We start from the raw sequence: 19936 nt of genomic DNA on the forward strand, positions 1-19936 counted from the left end.
CAGAAACCTCTGAGCAAACACCAGGCCCCAGGACGACTTCTAATTTAATATTAGAATAATAAAAACCAGGGTAGCACAGAACCACGAACTGCAATTTTAAATTCCTAGGGCCACTAATGAGCACTGAACTCCTGCTGGAGCTGCTGTCAGGACAAACATGGAGAATCGATGGCCGCAGCCACAAAAATAAATGGAGTGTAGCCTAGACCATTGCGGCCACGGTCATTGGCTGCCCAGCTGCCGCCCTGACCACCTCAGCAGCACCCAGAGGAGTCGGCCACCCACATGGAAGGCAGGAGTGAAATGATAGCATCGGGTCGGGGGAGATCACTAATGAGGAAAAACTCTTAGAAGGAGACATTTAATTTTCTTTTCCTGTTTTGACAACTTTCTCTGTCCAAAGGGAGGCTCTTAATTGAAGCTGCGAGATGGGGAACGCACCCTTTATTACCAAATGGCCTCAAAACACAGGATGCTCTGCTTTTTATCACAGATTAGACCTTCCTTTTTAACTCTGTGGCTCTAGAAAGGCTAAGTGATTACCATTTTGTTATCTTTTAAATTAAAGAAAGGTGAAGTTGACTGGGTTGGCACTGCCTGCGCAGCACTTTGACAACCAGGGCGACAGCACAACTGCTGAGCAACTTTTTGTGCAATTCAGAGGCTACTTTAGGGGAGCGGGAAGGAATCAGTCTAACACACACATCCCACTCTTACTGAAAATAATTTTCCCAATTCTTCTAGGAATAAAACAATTGGTCAGAAATCAACACTTCTTTACTAAGATTAAAAAAGTGGGAGTTCCCGTTGTGCAGTGGTTAACGAATCCGACTAGGAACCACGAGGTTGTGGGTTCAATCCCTGGCCTTGCTCAGGGGGTTAAGGATCCGGCGTTGCCGTGAGCTGTGGTGTAGGTCGCAGACATGGCTCGGATCCTGCGTTGCTGTGGCTCTGGCGTAGGCTGGCAGCTACAGCTCCAATTGGACCCCTAGCCTGGGAAACTCCATATGCCGCGGGAGCGGCCCAAGAAATGGCAAAAAGACCAAAAAAAAAAAAAAAAAAAAGCGATTTAAAGAGCAATTGAGAAGAGTCCCACGTCCATTTGGGCTCATGGTTCTAACTAAAATCTGAAGGAAAACGGGAAAAACGCTGAGGCTATGGGAAAGCAAGCGTGTATGCGGTGGGTGCGTGTGCGGTGTCACACTGTTCTGTCTGTTTCAAGTTCAAAGTGCAGGGCAGCAAACCCTGCCTCTAAGTCTGCCTTGCGGCGGGGGGCCGCCTGCCCAGCGCATTCCATGCATCCCAACCAGCCCTCCAAGAAGCTGCCAGAAAGTGACTTTGGAGGCTTCCCCCAAAAGCCTGGGAGAAGTTTGCTTTTTACTCTCCTGCAAAATCTAATCTAAAATTAAGGGCAGGAGATTCTGCAGTGTTCTCCTCTTGACCTGGGTAGAGATTACAAAGGTGCTTTGCAATAAAGGGCCAGAAGCCACAAGCAGTCCTCTGTCTACTTCCCCTGACCATGGGGGGCCGGCCACAGGCCTCATCTGCCTCCCTCTGAGCTCGGCCAAGCCTCCTTCCTAGCTCCCCACACTCCCAGCAGAATCAGCCTCCACCCTTTGGGGTGCGGGGTCCTGGGAGCTGTGTGCGGCCAGCCTCACCATCCACACTGCCGTTTGGCTCTATTGGTCTCTCCAGGTTTCAGCCCAGCTGGCTCCTGGGCAGGGGTGGGGTGGGGAGTCGTCTGCAGGACCAGCCAGGGCTCTGGAGAAGGCCAGCCACCTGGAGACTTTTCCTTGGCTGCCACTCATCCCTTGTTCCTTGGTGACATGGACCTCCCCCTGGGTGTGTCTGGTGTGTCACCCTCAGCTGGCATCTCTAGGCCCCTGGGCCAGGTGTACAGAAAGAGCCCTCTTGCTCCCCAGACCAGAAGCTCACCAAGGAAGGCAGAGCCCTTGCCTGGAAGTGGGAGGCTGACCAGAGCAGCGGGTTTGCTGAGCTTCATCAGCATCTGCTGGGGTCCAGAGGGGGCTTCGGCCAGCAAGGCCTCCAGACCTTCAGGAGCCCAGGCTGGGTGCAGGGCGACGCTGCAGCTGCAGGCAGGGATGCAGCCACACTGCGTCAGAGAGCCTGCCTCCATCCCCTGCTGTCATCAGCACTGCCTCGTCTTCCCCTTCCTTCCCTTTATCTGAGAGAAGTGACATCTGAGATGCTGGGGCAGTGGTTGGGGGGACCAGCTACATTCTCTCAAGACAGACCTCAGGGCAGAGACCTGGAAGGAGCAAAGATGAAAGAATTTGTGGGGGAGGAGGTGAGGGGACAAGCCACTGGCCGGGGAGGAGAACGGGCCTAGGAAACGTGCCTGGGAGGAGAACGGTGCTGCTGCGGCAGTGGATCGGGAGGGTCCGGAGCGGGGAGGTTGGGTCCCCTCTTCCAGACCTTCCACCAGCACACCAGCCCCACCCCTACTGCCCCATGTCAGCAGTGCCGCCTCCAAGCCGGGACTTCAAAGTTTGAAAAGCGGCCCTTGACTAGACGGTATCCTTACCTCTCCTGTTCCCCCAGTGGCAGTGAGGGCACAGCTGAAGGCGGTGCTGAGTGGACAGGAATTCTTGGTTCTAATGGGCGACTGGGAGCTGGACGCTGACGGAGCCACAGAGTGCAGCCAGCCCCCCGCCGAGAGTGGATGGCACCGCATTTGTCACAGGAGCCGCCCTTGTCTTATGAAGAGCTGGCTCCTCAGGGTCCTGCTCACCCCGCACAAGGGGACAGAGACAGAGGTCAGAGCTGAGGGCGCTGGAAGCCGCCCTCCCCGCTAACTCTGCAGTCTGATGCTACCTGCCTCCTCCAATACTGATCACTCACAGCCATGTCCCACCAGGAGGATCAGCTGACCATCGGCTCTTTGCACACCCGGGACCAATGGGTCCTTCAGACGGCAGGTCCTCCAAGCCCGGTGTGCAAAGGACCTGCCTGCGCGGCCAGCAGCCACCAAGAACTCTGGGCATGAGCAAAAGCGGACACAACCTGATCACCTTACACAGGGCGTTAGCCCTAGAATGGAAATTACTAAGACACAGAGCCAGACAAGCTGCAACTGTCAGATGCGATCGTTTCAATGAGGATTAAGAGGGAAGCTGCTTAGAGCCATTTTTTTTTTCCCCCAATCCCAGGCTGACTAGTACGGTCTGGGGGAAAAACAGCAACCACCGATCAGTGACGACCTGCTGGAAGGGCAGGACCGCTGCCTCCGAGGGGCTCTGCTCACCTGCGGCAGTTCAAGGACAGGTTCAGCCCAACCGGAAGTTAGTAAACATTTATCTACACTTACTTCTGAACATGACATTAGCAGGTGGCATAATCGCTATTTCCTTGTCAGCCTCCCAAGCTTAAAGGCTGGATGCATTTCAGGAATGACAGGTTAATAACTTAGCAATTCGAGTGATTATTAACTCCAGTGTCCACAGATTGATTTGCTCATTGTGTATTTTGTTGAACTTCCTCAAAGGATTTTCCTTGTCAGACCAGGTGCCGTGATGAGCTGCATCTGGGCCTCATTTAGGAGCCGTGCACGATGTCCCTCGGCTCTACCCCACGCGCAATCGCTCAGAACTAAGGAAGGAAAATTACAGCGTCAAAAGGGATTAAAACAAGTGATTTGCTGTTTGAGCCTTTCAAAGAGATCTGGAACACCTATGATTCAGCAAATGGAGAATAACTAAAAGAAATAAAAAATCATTTCGTTGCCAGGGCGATGTGTTCCAGAAATGTAAACACTCCACGGAAACCCATTTCCTAAGGCGCCTCCAGGTGATAGAGGCCTAGCGTGTTCTCCGCGTCCCCGGGTTCCCTCGCCACTGCTTATTCCCGCTGCAGCTTCCCCTGCGCCCCGTGCAGGGTGAGCCGAGGGCGGGACGGTGCTAACGGTGGACTCGGTGAGGACTGAAGACCCACTCTCTTCCCCGGAGACCAGTCTGATGCGAACAAACTGAGAACAAAGCAGCCCCTTTGTGTCCTCGGGAGGAAAGCTGTCCTGTGTCCCTGTGTGCAGCCAGGTCTGCTCCTCACAGGGGCGGGCGGGGAGGGGAGGACATTCCACAAAGACCCCTGCTCAGGGTGGGGGGGTTCCTGTGCCACCTGCGCCCACCCGAGGCACTCCACGTGTGCGCCTCCTTTATCGGTGCTGCCGGTTCGGGGAGCGCGAGGGGGCGCCTGGGCTGGCGGGCAGAGCATTGCCACTGGGGGCCTGCAGGGCGTGGGGGTCGAGCTGATGACTGGCCGGACTGGTGTCCCCGGTCCCCAGCTCCTCGCTGTTCTCCTCCTTCTGGCTGCTCTGCTGCTCGGGACACTCAAAGTGGACACAGTGGAAAACCTGGTGAGAGAAACGAAGGAACCAGTGAGGGGTGGCTGTGCTGACCCTGGAGCTGCCACAGTCGGGTCACTGTCCCCTCAGCTCTGGGGGTCGCCCCAAGGGACTTAGAGCAGGTTCTCCCCGTTTCCTGCCCCCGGCACAAAAGGTTAGAAGCTAGAAGGTTGTGAACTCGTCTTGATCAGGACAAAAGTGAGTGGCCTGATGTCTGAGTTACAGGCGGTACAACGTGGGTTCCTGTGAAGCGTCCCCACCCGGATTTCTCCATTTGGCCCAGGAACTTTTCTTTTTTGATTTATTAATTAAGCAATTCTTACATTTGGCAGTTGGGTTAAAAGTCAGCAGGGGCTGACGGTGGTGATGGCTGCATGACTCTGAAACACTAACCACCGCCGCCCCCCCCCCCGCCGAATTGGAGGCTTTAAATGGGTGATTTGTACCACGTGTGAGTTATTCCTCAATAAAGTTATCTTCTAAAAACAGCTAGCGGACCGTTACCCCAGGGAGGACCCAGGCTTATCTCCAAGGGTCCAGAGAGCCGGTCCTGTGCATAAAAATCTTCTGGGCAGCAGGCTGGGGGGACCTGGGCCAGCCAGGAACAAACACCCTTACAGAGGAGTCGGCCTTCCGAACTCAGGACAGTGAGTCACTCTGGAAGCACCACGGAGCTCAGCACCACAGAGCTCGGCAAGCAGGGCGTGCTGGGCCCTGGCCCTAAGGACACGACGGCTGGGGAGGGGTCCTGGGGGTTCGGGCTGCTGGAGCACAGAGGAGGGAGTTAGGGGTGCCCACCTGTGCCGCCGCCCAGCGTGCACATGGAAATCCCTCTCCACTGTCTGGCAAGCAAGTCCTTCTGGGGCCCCAGCTCACCGGTGCCCATCCTGAGCCCTGTGAGAACAGTCACCTCCCCTGCGGTGCTGGCCTTCAGTCTGGCGCACACAGATCTCCTTCCAGGGAGCACACTGGCAGCTGTAAGGGAATCGATCCCCAGATCCTCAAATTCCATATTTTCTAAAACTGCCGGAGAACGTGGCTATTCACACACCCATCCCCACCTCCCAGAAGGAGCGCACAGGGTACACGCTGGGCACACAGGCCCCCCTCGAGTGACACGAAGCCCTGGGTGGGGATGCAGCTCCTGAGTCATGGGCCCCGGTGCCTCCCGGCCCGCGAGGGTCAAGCTTGGCCTGAGAAGCTCTGAATTCAGAGCTGAAATGTACACGTGACTCATGTAATTCTCTTAAATCTAACTGGAACTTTTCCAGAATTATGAAAACATTTTCAAGATACACTGGTTAAAACCCATGAATCAAAGTTTTCCACGATTACTCTCAGATTTGGGGTGCTATATTCAATAAGTTGGTTAAAATCTATTCAGCAAATCATGTCATCAAATATGTATTCCTAACAATGAGCTCTAATCTTCCACCTTCTGAAATGTTTTATTTTTATCTCATATTAACAAAGATAATTGTATTTCACCTTATAAAGAAATGATTTACTTCTCAACCTTAAATCATAGAGTTCCTGTTGTGGCTCAGTGGTTAACGAATCCGACTAGGAACCATGAGGTTGTGGGTTCCATCCCTGGCCTTGCTCAGTGGGTTAAGGATCCGGTGTTGCCGTTAGGTGTGGGTCACAGACGCAGCTCGGATCCTGCGTTGCTCTGACTGTGGTGTAGGCCGGCAGCTACAGCTCCAATTGGACCCCTGGCCTGGGAACCTCCATATGCCGCAGAAGCAGCCCTAGCAAAGACAAAAAGATAAAAAAAAAAAAAAAAAAAAAAAAAAATCTTAAGGCCCCCCTCCTCCCCGAATTAGTAGGCAGGACTTGGAGAGAAGGCAAGGACACTGCAGGGTTAAAGGCGTTCCAAGCAAGGGGAACAACGCCGGTGAAGACCTCGGGGAGGAAAGAGCCCAGCGGTGTCTGAGAAAACCTGAGCGCCGAACCGTGGGAGGAGGGCAGAGCAGGTGGCGGGGCTGGCGAGGGCCTGGAGCAGACCCTCCACGACCTGCTTGGCCCGGGAGTAAGGACTGGGTGCGTCCCACAGGGTCGGGCCTGTCCTTCAGACCCCACAACAGAGGTCCCACCTCCGGAGCACGGCTGTGGCTGATGTGCGGCTCTGGTGTTTGGGCAGCTTCGCCGGCAGTGAGGGGCAGGGGGCCTGGGGAGGGTGGACGCTGAGGGGGGAGTCATCAGCCAGGGGTCAACAGTGTCGTTTTCCGCCGGGGGTGGAGGCCGAGAGAGGAGGATGGTCCTCGGGTGTTTAAAGAGAAAAACATGCTGGCCCGGTTACCTGGTGGCGGTGAAGGACAAGGGAGGGGCCCCGGCTTCGGGCTGAGATGAGCTGGCGCAGGAGCTGGAGCTCAGGCAGCGGTGGATCCCAGAGAGGCCGAGGCCAAGATGAGTGAGGGCGGCAGCAGGGAGCAGACAGAGGCCTCAACTAGGATGGGACTGGGGCTGAGAGCCAACTCCTGAGGGGCCTGGTGGCACAAACTGGTGTGCCTGGCCAGACACATGACAGGGACTGAGGCTGGGGACCAGGAGGCAGAGGACAAGCTGCCAGAACCACAGCGTCTTGAACAACCACCTGGTAGGGCCCAGGCTCTGCTACCGGTGCTGCCGTACCCCAGGGCTTCCTCCCCGGGGCTCCGGGCTTCTCCTAAGGCAGCCGAGGCACCCGGTCAACAGGTGAGATGACGGACTGAGGCTCCAGCGCAAGCATGTAACCGGTGTGCAGTGCTGCGCCTGGGCAGGACTGGGTGCCTGAGGCCTGTGCGGACAGTGTGAAAGGCCAGGGCCGGGCCCCCAGCTCTGGTCACCCAGTGCTCCCAGGAGAACTCAACCCTCAGGTCCCCTTGGGTTGGGCCCAGCCTTTTCTTCCGAGGGGCCTGCTGCCTACAGAGGAGCCGGTGAACTTTGGATCTCCCCAGGCTCCCGAGTCCTGGCTCAGGGCCCGTCGCAGAGGATGAGGCGCCACTGGCCCGGGAGTGGGGAGGACGCAGGCAGAGCTGGACACTTCCTGCGGGAGGCCCAGGCAGGAGGCTGCAGGGGGCTGGGGGCCAGGGGCTGCCCCTGCGTCCTTCTGGGAGCTCCACGGCCTCCACCCAGAGCACACGCACCATGCACGCCTCACACCGTGCACACGGCACACACGCACTGAACATGCACACACATGCACCCATCTTCTGTGGAATCAGGTTCACAGAGGAGAAGACAAGTGTAACATCAACTGTGAAATTATGCTTAAAGAATAAATTCTGTGCTTACCTTCCTGCATCACTATTTTTTCCATATTCCCACTCCAGTTCATTTATCTACCACTGTTTCAAATTTCACATTTCAAACTCTAATATAAAGACTAAGCAACCACGCGTCTTGTGGGCTCCTCTCCACACGGGCAGGGCTGTCCTCCCTCAGAGGGAACTGATTCCTCTCTTCAGGCTCAGGCCCTCGCGGCTTCCGGGGCCTCCTGGCGGCAGCTGCCCTGCGTCAGCCCCGTCTCTCCTTTGCTTTCGCCCTGCTTTTGGTATCAAACCTCCCCCTTCGGGCCGTCTGCAGGGCCTGCCTGTCAAGGTTTAAAGACGGTCTGGGCCCTGGGCTTCAGCCCGAGCTGGGCGGGGTCCCATCTGAGAAGCCTCTTCTCAGGAGCAGCTGTGAATCTCCTCTCCTGCACCAGCCCCGCGTCCTTCCGGTGTCTAGACGAGCCCATCTTCTGGGGGTCTTTCACTCTGTGAGCACCCGCTTTCCGAGCAGGGCAGGGGGCTGTGGAGCTGTGGGCAGGCAGCCGGGCGACCCCCAGAACGCACCCGACCCACACGCAATGGGCCCTTTCCCTCGGGCTTCCTGGAGGCGAACAAACACCCTTCCCTTGCTCAGTCTGACCCAGGGTCACCCTCGTCCCAAGGCCCATGTCCCCATCCACCCCGAACCTACTGCATTTCACTGCACCTGCGCCTTCGGACGCGAGCTCGTCCTCGCCCTGTCCTGCTCTCCTCTGTCATCTGTGGGTCCTGCTCCCTGTCCGCGTCGCTGCAGCTACTGCTCAGGCCGGGGCTGCCGCCGAGCCCTCAGCTGACCCGCACCGTCCTCCTCCGAACCACCTTTCCCAGGCTCCCCGCTTCTTGGGTGTTTCTCTCCTTGTGCATTTGTGAGCCTTGCTTGGCTCCCCTAACTCCTAGGCCAGCCTGTGAGGTTCCAGGGCACCTCCAGCCCCAAGGCCCAGCCCCCGCTCCCGCCTCTGTCCTGAGCATGGGACCGTGGGAACCTGAGTCAAGGACCAAGGCCCGGCCATCCTTTCTCCCGCTCAGGGCCTTATGCGAGAACAAACCAACCATAAAGACTCTGGGGTGGGAGTTCCTGTTGTGGCTCACTGGGTTAAGAAACCCAACTAGTATCCATGAGGATGTGGGTTTGATCCCTGGCCTTGCTCAGTAGGTTAAGGATTCAGCGTTGCCATGAGCTGTGGTGCCTGCACCCCCCACCCCCATCACCATCCCAGGCCCCTTCCACGTGCACCCACTGCAAATGGGCAGCCTGAGAGGGGCCTTTGGGAGGTCCTGACGGGCGGAAAGTGAGGCTGCGGGGAACTGGCTCCTCCTCTGGTGGCCAAGTGGTCGGGGCTGACCCTGCGGCGGTGATGGGGAAGAGGCTGGGACACCTCTGCCTCTCTCCCTCACAGACACCGGAGGAGTCGCCCCTGCCATGCCGTGCCACGTGGAAAGGTGTTACGGGTCCGGCGCGCACAGCCAGGGCCCGAGTTTCTCTTGGCTCTGAAGCTTGTGTGATTCCATTTCTTTCCTCCAAACCTTCCCGAGACTGGAAGAGAAGGAGGCACACCGGCCAGAGGTGCACCATTGATTTATGCAAGGCCCTGCCCCGGGCGCATCACTTTCCCTCCCCCCTTGGGCAATCATGCATCCCGTTAGCCTGCTTGATTGCTGCGCTCACAAAGGGGCACCTTCGCTGAACCGGCTTCGGTGGCGCCTCCAGATCTGTTCCCCGAGAGGTGCCGGCTGATTTGGGATGTAGTCGTGTGTATGCATGACGCAGCCTTAGTCACCACCCGCGTGTCCTTGTTCGTAGCTGCTGTTTGTTGTCACTGAGCCTTTCCTCTCTGGGAGCCGTAATTCTCACATGTGTGAGGTGGTCCGGGGTGGACCCTGGGAAGGATGTCCACAGATGTGCTGGCCCCTTCACGGCGACCAGACTGACGCCTCGGCGGCTGGCTGCTGCCAGCAGCCTTAGTCCATTCGAGGGACTCTCCCACCACTGTCTGTTCAGCATCTTCGAGGCTGTTATAGGCTGAGAAGCCTCTGCTAATTTTCTGCTGAGTTGGCTTAGGGGTCCACCATGAACTACGGCCGAAACCAGGAAAATTTAATAAATGTTGATCAACGGCTCTACCTCGCCTCCTGCTTTCTCCTGAGCGATTTTCACAGGCTGCTTTCTCACACCAACCCACATAAAGAGGGTTTCTGAGCCGAGCTTTCAACTTATATTTACGAGGTGACGTATCTTGGTCAAACAGAAACCTACCTCTCAATGATATCAGCCCTTAAGTCAGACACTGAGATGCGGCTTCTGAATCCCATGCCACCCTGAAGCCGTGGCCAGCGTGGCGGCTTCACGCAGGTGCAGCTCCACATTAGCTGGCCTGGCGATGTGACAGTGAACATCTTCCTAACACTCCTCTCAGGAACAGAGTCCCAAGTCCCTTAGACTGTAGAGAGTCTTATTTCTGTTCCTTTAAAACTGAAGACCAAGTGTCTCCAACAAAACATTGCTCTTTAAAACCAAAGGTCCACATACATACATCCGAACAGCTCAAAACATGGTTTTAAGGATCCCATTTCAAAGGGAGACACTTCCAGTCTGTGAACAGTTTCTCAGCATTGACAGGGTACCCCAACAGTTCTGTACAAGTATTTATTCCTGCCAGGTACGAGAGCAGGTCTCTTGGTGACACTGTTTATCTACTGCAATTTTTTTTTTAAACTTTCCAATGTCACTCTGCCAACTTCACATAGGCCAAGGCGCTGGGAAGACCACTGATTGGAAGCTTCTGGAAAAAAGCCTTTCCAAACATATCACTCCAGGCAGCTTTGGAGCCCCTGACTGCTGTTTTTTCATGGATGCACACCCCAGGGTTCTGGGGGGAGTGAGTCACTCTCTCAATTAACTTGGTGCTGGGGTGGTAGAGGTATCTTTTTATTGTTAAAAAACTCAAAACGAAAAAAGCAGAAATGTCCTAGTTTCCAGGTAGAGCCTGGCAGATGTGGCCTTTCCAGGGTCCCACTCTCCTGCCAACGCCCAGGCAGCTCTGTGCTTCACTGGAAGGTGTGTGTCTGCTTTGTCCCCAGGTCCAGCTGCAGGGACCTCAGGTCTGACTCGTCACCTCTGGCCCAGCCATGGGACGTGGCTGGACACTCTCACCAGCTGGTGTCCCGTCCCTCTCCCCGCCCGGCGAGTCCCAGGCTTCACGCGCTCCGGCCAGGTGTCTGATGCAGAGTGGCTGCTGCTGCACAACAGGCAGAAGCTGGTGGTGTGTTTGGAGGAATGACGTGCTCACTGTCATGTCGCTTTTCCTCTCTTCTTCCAACAAAATCTTTCCCAATCGATACTTAAGTATAAGGATGCCCGTAAAAGATCTTCTTTTATAATTGTGCTGTAAGTTAAATGTTTTTCTGCTTTTTTTCTGTCTCACTGGGAATGAGCCTTTAAGATCGAGTTCACTCTCATTTTATTTTATTTTATTTTTTTGTCTTTTTAGTTATTTCTTGGGCCGCTCCCGCGGCATATGGAGGTTCCCAGGCTAGGGGTCAAATCGGAGCTGTAGCCACTGGCCTACACCAGAGCCACAGCAACGCGGGATCCGAGCCGCGTCTGCAACCTACGCCACAGCTCACGGCAATGCCGGATCGTTAACCCACTGAGCAAGGGCAGGGACCGAACTTGTCTCCTCATGGATACTAGTCGGGTTGTTAACCACTGTGCCACGACAGAACTCCGAGTTCACTCTCATTTTAAAGACAAGTGTCTGAGAGCCAGGGAGGTGAAGTGACTTGCTGGGGGGCGGGGGCGGGGCGTGGTGGAGGCTGCCACCTGGGCCACGTTTGGCAAGGCCCCTCAAGAGTTCACTTCTGGACCCTCTGCATCCCTTTCCTCCCAGCCTAATTCTCCTGAGGCACCCGGCCTTCATCATTACCTGCATGTGTAGTCCTTAAATCCATGTGTCTGTTTGGATGGCTCACTTTTAACCATCCCCCATCCTGTATCTTCTTGCATCTAAATGCTTCCAGGCTTTCTCAAGCCATCACAGCCCCACTGTTCTCCAAGGTCATGGGGGTTACAGCCTTGCTGCCCTGGCCAGTCCTCCCTCATCCCTCAGAGATCCAGGCTGCCACAAGTGTTCCTGAGAGCTGGTTTCCTTCAGAACCCTGCACTAAAGCGCTGGCCCGGGTCTGATTAAGGGAGGGCTACTGTGTGCTGGACGCTGGGCTGGGTGCTGAGACACGAGGACCCCATGACACAGAGCTGCAGGTAGCAGGGGACATGGGCGAAGCCTCTGCCTGGACTATTATGCAACACGCAGGTACCAGGCTGGCCTTCCTGCCGGTGCCTCAGCCTGCTGCTCCCGTGTGGACCTTCTCTCTGGTCCACACCCCGTCCTGCCGCTGTAAACGCACCCCTGCCCTGCAAACATCACGCAGGGCTTCCAGGCGCTGTCTGAAGCCAGGCTTAGTTTGGGTTGTTTCTATCCCTGAGCGGATTTCACTCGTGTTCATCCCTCCTCCATCACCACCACAAGCAACTGGGGATGCGGCCTCTCGCTCTCGGGCAGAGTGGGGGAGCCTGAGGGCTGGGACCGGGTCTCACTGAAGCAGAGGCCCGTCTGACCATCTGCTCTATGTCTCTCTGAGTCTCTGACACTGGGATGTTTGCTTCAATGCTCATGCTGACCAGCGGGAGTGCTGGTGGCCTAGGGAGCCAGCACGCGGCTGCTGTGAGGCGCGCTCTGGGCTTCGGCCCATCCTCTGCAGGGTCCCGTGGGGGGTCCTCGGGGTCCGAGGCCTGAGCGGACCTGAGGGGCGGGGCCTGGGAGACAGTCATCAGCAGGCCAGAAACGGGCTGTTTTAAAAAACTCCTTCCTTCTGTTTTTTTCTTCTTCATCAGAGCCACATGTTGCTATGGGAACGGAGATGGCACTGGGAGCCCACAGCCACTCACCGGCCTGACAGAGCCTGTAAATAAATTCTGCCTCACTCCAGGCTCTGTGCTGAGTGGTCCTGGAGGGTGACTCAAGCAGCCACTTAGAGACTTGGCATCCTGTTGGGGCCGGCCATGCAGAGCCTCCTCAGCAGCCCATGGGCTGCTTCCCGTGCCCCCACGCGAGCACGGAGCTCCCCGGGGGCATCTGTACCCCCCTCCCCAGCACAGCCTCATTCCTGTCTGCCCGACCCTGGCCGGGATGGCTGGACCTGCGTTATAGATGAGAAAACCGCTGCTCAGGGCCCACCCGCCAGCCAGCACCGCCCCTCTCACTCCACCGCACTTGGTCTCCACCCCCGGCCGCTCTTGAGTGGGTTGATTTCCATCCGGAGTGAGACTGCGACCCTCCAGGGGAGGGGCCCGCCTGGGCTTCTCCTGTTCTAGCCCTGGGTACATGCACAGGTGTGAGACAGACCTGCAAGTACCAGCTGTCCTCCGCAGGGCCCACAGCAGCAGCTTCTACACCCCGTGCCCCGGGAGGGAAAGGGCCCACGCTCCGCAACTTTGCAAACCCTTGATGGTGAGTTTCCTCTTTGTTAAAAGGTGAGAGCAGAGCCTCCTTCACATGTGAGGATTAAACAGTGTAATGAATAGAAAGGGCTTAGAGTAAGGCCTGGCATATAGTAAGTGCTCAGTAAATAAAGCTGCTATTGTAATTTGTAATGATAAACACAAACAAAGACAAATCTGACACGGCCTCTCTCCTCTACTACGTAGATTCAATATGTAAAAAGGCCCACAGACGGTCGATCCCATGCTCACTTTCTGTTACTGACTCTGCACAGGCTTCCCTGTGGGTTCTTGTGAGCAGGAACCCAGACTTTCTATTTTGCAGAAAGTTAGTTTTTCCTACAAATCCTTTTTTAACCCCTGGGACTGCCTGTGCCCCTGAGGTCTCTGTCTCCTGAAAAAAATCACTCCAGAACTTGTTCTCCAACCCAGGTTTTCATAAAAACCGTAAGAAGAAACTAGCATAACCTCTATTTCTTTTAACAGACTCACCGACTGTCACAGGTCCACAGATGGGCCTCATCTGGCCCCAGCCCAATCTCCTTAAGGACAAAGCAGCGTGCCTCAATTGCTTTGCTGTGACAATCAGTGAGGTGAAGGGCCTGTGAGAGGCCGGCATCAGAACCAGCAGGGCAGCGGTGGGGTCAGCTTCAGGTCACCATGACATCTGTGGGCTTGTTTCTAACCTCGCTCAGACAGGCGAGCCCAGGAAGCAGCAACGGCTGCCTCCTGAGCCGCTCAGCGTCCATCAGCAATTGTGGCAGGAGGGCTGGGATGGCCACACAGCTGCTACATTAGCTACCAAGACCACCACGAAGTGACAGAGGAGACAGCCAAAGAGGCCTCTCGAGCTAAGGCACAGGGGAGAGTCTGCTGCCTCGGTGCTCACAAAGGAAGAAGAGAGAGGTGCCAGCGGCAGACACGCAGGTCCCAGAGGAGGGAGGAGATGCCGCAGGAACTCAGAAGTGGCCTGGACAGGGGATCCAGAAACCTGAACGCCACAGCCCACGCGCTGCCACACCGCAATCCGGCCCCTGTCCCGGCAAGGAGGCAGCCCGGCTCTGGCGAGGCGACAGCACACAGACGTGCCACGTCGAAACCCCCATCTTCACTCCGGAGCCTCTGCTGCTCCACTGGCTGCTGGGCTCCGGCCTCATGTTTGAGGAGGCTCCTTTCCACCTTCAGCCAGAACAGCCCCAGCATCTCTCTGACCACCCTCGACCCCCAGGAGCCCTGGCTGCGCTCTGCCCACCACGCCTGCGCGGACTGCCCCCTGCAGATGGGACACAGCCCAGCTTTCCCTTCTGCGCTGAAAACCAATTCCATCCAAGCTTCTCAGAATTCACGCACAGTCTTTGTGGTGCTAACATTGGGTATCTAAGGGGAATCAGGTCCTGGACATTGACGTCACCTGGCAAACAAGCAGGGACAGACCGAGAACCCCTGCCTCCCCTCCACACCCTCCTCCGCCGCGGCCCCTTTTCCTCACCGCCTGGCTCCGGCTCCCATGGGACTCAGGATCAGGACTGCCACGGACCCCCAGCTGTGTGGGCCATTGTGGTTCGCTCCTCCAGGGCTGCCGCCCCCAGGAGTCCTGCTCCCAACGAACCCCAGGCGCCCTCCTTCCCTCACACCTCTGACCTGTGCCCCACATCCCTGCTGCTAAGACCAGGGTGGCGGTGGGAAAGGGGGTATGATGCCCCAAACCCAATACGCTACAGTAAAGCACCTTCTCTTTGAAGGTCTGCAACATTCCTGATGCTCAGTGAACCTCAGCTCTCTTGTACCTTCCTGTTTGCTCTGAGAATGACAGAAACTGTCTGGATCTTGCCTTATGATCCTGGTCATTGTTCATTTTATGATTTGAGATGTTCCCAGGTGGGCAACACCTACATTGAGGCATTTCTTCCTGATCAATAACTGACTCAGTAAGGCAGCTGAACAACTTGCTCATCAGCCAAATGTGACAGATCACCAGTTAATTAGTGACCTACTAATCAACCCACTCCAACTGGCTCATCCAAAGTGGTTGGGGCTCCTCACAGATATCTTTGTAAACTTATCAGGGCAAGATCTTGCATTCCAACTTTAGAGTTCTTTACTGGAAAGTCATTCTTCATCTGGTCACTGAGGTGATGGGCTTAGGGCTGAGAGGTGGAAGAAGACCCTGATCAGACTCACTCCAGTGTTTCTTGGCCTTCTCTGGCTTAAGAAGGCCTTATGTTGTAACTGCAGAGTCCCATTTAGGAATCAAAAAAAAAAAAAATTCATTTTTTAAAGAATGTATTATAGGGAGTTCCTGTCATGGCCCAATGGAAACCAATCTGACTAGTATCCATGAGGATGCAGGTTGGATCCCTGGCCTCGCTCATTGGGTTAAGGAGCCGGCACTGACATCACCTGTGGTGTAGGTCACAGATGTGGCTCGGATTCTGCATTGCTGTGGCATGGGCCAGTGGCTACAGCTCCAGTTCGACCCCAGTCCAGGAACCTCCATATGCCTCAGGTACAGCCCTAAAAAGATAAAAAAAAAAAAAAAAAAGTATTATACAAGAAACAAGTGACTTCAAATAAGAATGTTTAATGTTAGCTATATTATTATGTAAAGATAAGTTCAAATTGTTTTCCAATTCAGTAAGTAATACATAAAGTTTAAGTGGTAAGAAAAATTGTGATTTTTTTTTTTTTTTTTTGTCTTTTTGCTTTTTCTAGGGCTGCTCCCAAGGCATATGGAGGCTCCCAGGCTAGGGGCCCAATCAGAGCTGTAGCCACTGGCCTACGCCAGAGCCACAGCAATGCAGGATCTGAGCTGTGTCTGCAACCTACACCACAGTCCACCGCAACGCCAGATCCTTAACCCACTGAGCAAGGCCAGGGATCGAACCTGAAACCTCATGGTTCCCAGTCTGATTCATTAACCACTGTGCCACGACAGGAACTCAAAAAATTGAGATTTCTTAGCAAAACTTTAAAACTATGATTTCTGGTTTGGCGCTCAGATACATATTAAAATGCAGATTCAAACTTATTTTGTTATATCATCAAAAAAGGGGAAAAAAAAGTGCTTTGATGACCTGATGTTTAGAATTATTTAATTTTGTGCTTTAAAAAATATCAATTGTTTTACTTTCATGATTTTCAGGTTTGTTTTGAAATGAAGAAATAAGAAAAAGTTTCAGGTTTCTGTTTATAAGCTTTTCTCTGCAAGATGCACATTGTGGGCGTGTATCATTTTTATTCCAAATAACTTAAAAAGCAAAATGAATATAAATTATCACAATATTTTCACTTTTGAGAATGTTTTTTGAAGTACCAGAAGCACCTTGATGTGCTCTGGAGAATTCTGATGTGGTGCACAGAATGCAGGAATCCAGGGCCAGCTGTGGAATGTGTGGGCTCTGTGCAAAATGCAAATGTAGAGCTTTTTGTTCACAAAACAGGAAAAAGGTTTTTTTCCTTCAGTATCTCTCCTGATCTGTCCCAGGGTTTTCATTTGTTGCTGGATGCCACACTTCCTTGGGCATGGGGGTGGGCGGGGCTCCTTAGGTCAGGGCAGACCCTCATGGGCCCCCAGGGCCCTAACCTGTGACTTGCACACAGATCTCACACAGTACCCCAACCCAGCTGTGTCAGGCCCCCAGCGGGAGCGGCGGGTGGCAGTGGTCATGGGGCAGGCTGAGGAGGGGAGGCTGGACAGGTCCAGGCACCAGTTGTCAGGGGGTGTGTGGCCCAGAAGCCATCCTGGGAAGGTAAGAAGGGGCAGAGGCTGGCCTGCAGGTGAGCTGAGGTTCCAAGCCCCTGGTGGGTGCTCCACTGTCCCATGGGGTGTCCCTTATAGAAGAAAATGACTAAGAATTGTAAGAGGGTGCTGGACCTTCTGGGTGTGGAGCCTCATACAGCAGCCCTGGTCATAAGCCCAGGAAGCTGGTCCTGTACAGATCTGAGAACGTTCATGTTCAAGTGAGGTTGCAGAATGTTACTGTTTTTAATGCCTTTCATTTACCTCTTGAGTTTCACCCTTACTGTTGCTTATAACTGTGGTCTTTAACCAGCGGTCAGTCCTTCAGGACTGTGCACATCTGACTGTGTAAGAGCAAGAGAAGATGAGCACCGAGGCCAGTAGCACAGCCACCTGCCAGACACCAGTCCCTCACCACAGGGGCTTACTCAGTGCGCACCTGAGGAGCAGAAAAGCTAAGGAATGAACTTACGGATTGATGACCCTAAACTCAAAATGGAAACACTCTTCTCACCTTAACTGGTGTGAATGGACCCCTGTGAGCCCAGAGGGGATCCACAGTGTCAAGGGTATGGCAGACCTGGCTCAGTCTGCTTTACACTCCCTGTCCTGAGGCGGTTATGACAGGCGCCCTTCCTCATGCTCCAGTGTCCTGGTTCTCTACTCACTGTCCCCCTCTCTGATCTGGAGAAGCCCAGTGCATTGCCCTGAGCGATTCCGCTCCAGAGAAAACAGCATGTCGGAGGCCCAGGAACTCACCAGCCTGCTGCCCTTGGTGCCCACGATGGGGGAGGATAATCCAGCCACCCCTCCCTCAGGAAACCCAAGGTGGAAGGAACATGTACAAAGAGGCGGCCCACTGGGATGGCTGCCAGCCCCGAGATCCAGGCCCGGCCCCGGGGAGGCACAGGCCAGAGGAAGAGGCTCGCCCATAAACACTCATGTGCAGGCTGCACGGGACCCGGCAGACAGAGGAAGCCGGCACCTGAGTGCCTCGGCAGCCCCCCGAGGCTGGGGTTCCTCGCGCCCCATGTGGAGGGCCCAGGGACCTCTGAGATGGCTGGTGTCTGGGAGGGCAGAGGGCTCTGAGAACGGGGCCTGATCGCCGAGGGTCTCTGCAGAGTGGCTGATGGGAGGAAGCAGAACCCCGGGGGCTGGCTGCCATTCGATGGTGAGGAAACATCCAGAAATGATAATGACGTCCCCATGGTGCAGGAGCAGGACTTCCTCCTGTACCAGGCTGTCTGAACAACAGGCCATTGGCGGGGAGAACAAGCAGTTCCACTTAACTCGGGACGCGGCATTTACTACACATCGGGAAACATCGCCAGTGTCTGTCGCGAAAGGGGACCCTTACCTCATTTGCTGTGTTGTGTGTTCCAACGATTCGGATGAAGGAGGCGGGCTGTCTTTCAAAAGTCACCGATTGCCAGGACCTGTGGGGAGAAGTACAACCAGTGCCTGGTGAGACGGTGCCCTGAACCCTGCAAGGGTGCGGGGCTGTGTGTGGGTCAGGGTGGAGCCCACCTTCTGTGTGGAGACGAGGCAGGAGCGCACAGCGTCCCACTCAGGAACCTGCGGACTCATCCAGGAAGGTGCCTTGGGAGTCTTATAAAGCTCGCTGTTCACAAGCGCGCAGTGCAGACCACGTACACGTGTGACGAGCGTGCGGCCAGACAGGAGCGGTCAAGGCTGGCGGGAGCTGCCCACGATGGGGCCTGTCTTGCCGGGAGTGGGCACAGTGACCTCACTGGAGGCTTCTGGGAGGAGGGGGTGCTGGGCTGGGAGCAGTGGGCAAAGGGGGGCTGCGGAGCCCAGCACCGTGGTTAGAGGCCGCAGCATGAGCCCTGGCGCTCCCCTGTGAATCCTGCAGCCCCACCAGTGCCAGTGGTGGCACCTGGAGAAGAAGAGGCGGGTTCGCACAGGTCTCCCCCCACCCTCCCCTTCCCGCTTCCAAACGCACCCCTGAGAAGTTACTTCCCGGACCAGCCAGTCTCCGAGGGGGCTCAAAGGCAGCCCCAATATCTTAAAAGCCATTCCTCATGGATCAGCAGGGGCTGGGCCAGCCTATTTAAAGCCATCCGAGCAGGCCCCGAACCGCCCTGAGAAGAGCGGCCTGCTCCCAGTTTACGGCTCCCAGCTCATCAGAGCACACGGGGAGCTCAGCACCCACCCTGTAAGCTCCAGTAGCTTTGGTGATAAATGTGAGGGGTTCACAGTTGTTGCTGCCCCTCCTCCACTCATACGGTAGAAATGCCAGCTGCTGGGAAGCTGTTTCCTGTAATTGTCTAATTACTGAGAGATGTTACTGAGGAAAATATGTGTATTTGCTGTTTGTTTTTCCCCGCTTTGCTTTCAGGTGTTCCATCTTCGCTCTCACTCTGAGCCTCCCACGAGACTGATTCACTGCTGCCTGGACACCAGGCCCCTCAAGGTCATTAAAAAGTCGTTACCATCCTGTGTGCAAGATCGGTGCCTTCGAAGCAGTTTTCTGGAAACGGCGTAAGAAAAATCACCCTCTTTGTAAAAAGGCCATTATTCATATATGAAGGTGACCATGTGGCCATCCCCAGGGCCTGCACTCCCGGCCCATTTTCTCAGTGGGGGGCTGTTCTGTTCCTCGGCGCGTCTGCTGAGTGGGAGGCAGCTTGCGGGCCAGGGCGGAACTAAGAAGAAGCCCTGGGCTCCCACAGGCCCAGGGGTCATCTGGAGCTAAGCAGCAGGACGGAGCTCAGATGCATCCTTCCCTCGCAGGTCAGGGGAGGCTAGGGTCCACGCTGTGTGGGGCATCCGCGTCCCATCCCTGTTCCCGAGAGAGTGACAGCACACACGCTGGTCCTCCCTGCTTCCCAGACCACCCCGTCCCCTGCCCCGGGAGCGGGAAACACAACCCGGGCAGGTGACCCCAGCCAGGGACAACTATGAGGTTCGAGCCAGTCTCACTGAAAGGCGGGGGAAGAGAGGCGGGTGGGAGTGGAGGAGACAGTGAAGATTCTTTCCTCTTGGCTTTCTAGTCCTGTGCTCATTTTAAAAAGGGTCAAGTGTTTCTG

The 19936-nt window shown here is 55.3% G+C and overlaps 1 protein-coding gene across 5 annotated transcripts in view; it reads right to left on the reverse strand.

Annotated features, from left to right (window-relative positions):
• The window catches only part of BTBD9 (BTB domain containing 9), a 399597-nt gene continuing 382753 nt past the window's right edge, over positions 3093 to 19936 (reverse strand). For 3 of the 5 annotated variants that reach the window (XM_021098100.1, XM_021098101.1, XM_021098102.1), the window contains exons 10-11: positions 18244 to 18322; positions 3159 to 4369 (exon numbers count right to left, since the gene is read on the reverse strand). In XM_021098100.1, coding sequence (XP_020953759.1) covers positions 4172 to 4369; positions 18244 to 18322 — 277 coding nt within the window. In that variant the 3' untranslated portion in view covers positions 3159 to 4171. 5 annotated transcript variants of the gene reach the window in all.

The sequence above is a fragment of the Sus scrofa genome, chromosome 7, assembly GCF_000003025.6.
Source record: "Sus scrofa isolate TJ Tabasco breed Duroc chromosome 7, Sscrofa11.1, whole genome shotgun sequence".
Lineage (NCBI taxonomy): Eukaryota > Metazoa > Chordata > Mammalia > Artiodactyla > Suidae > Sus > Sus scrofa.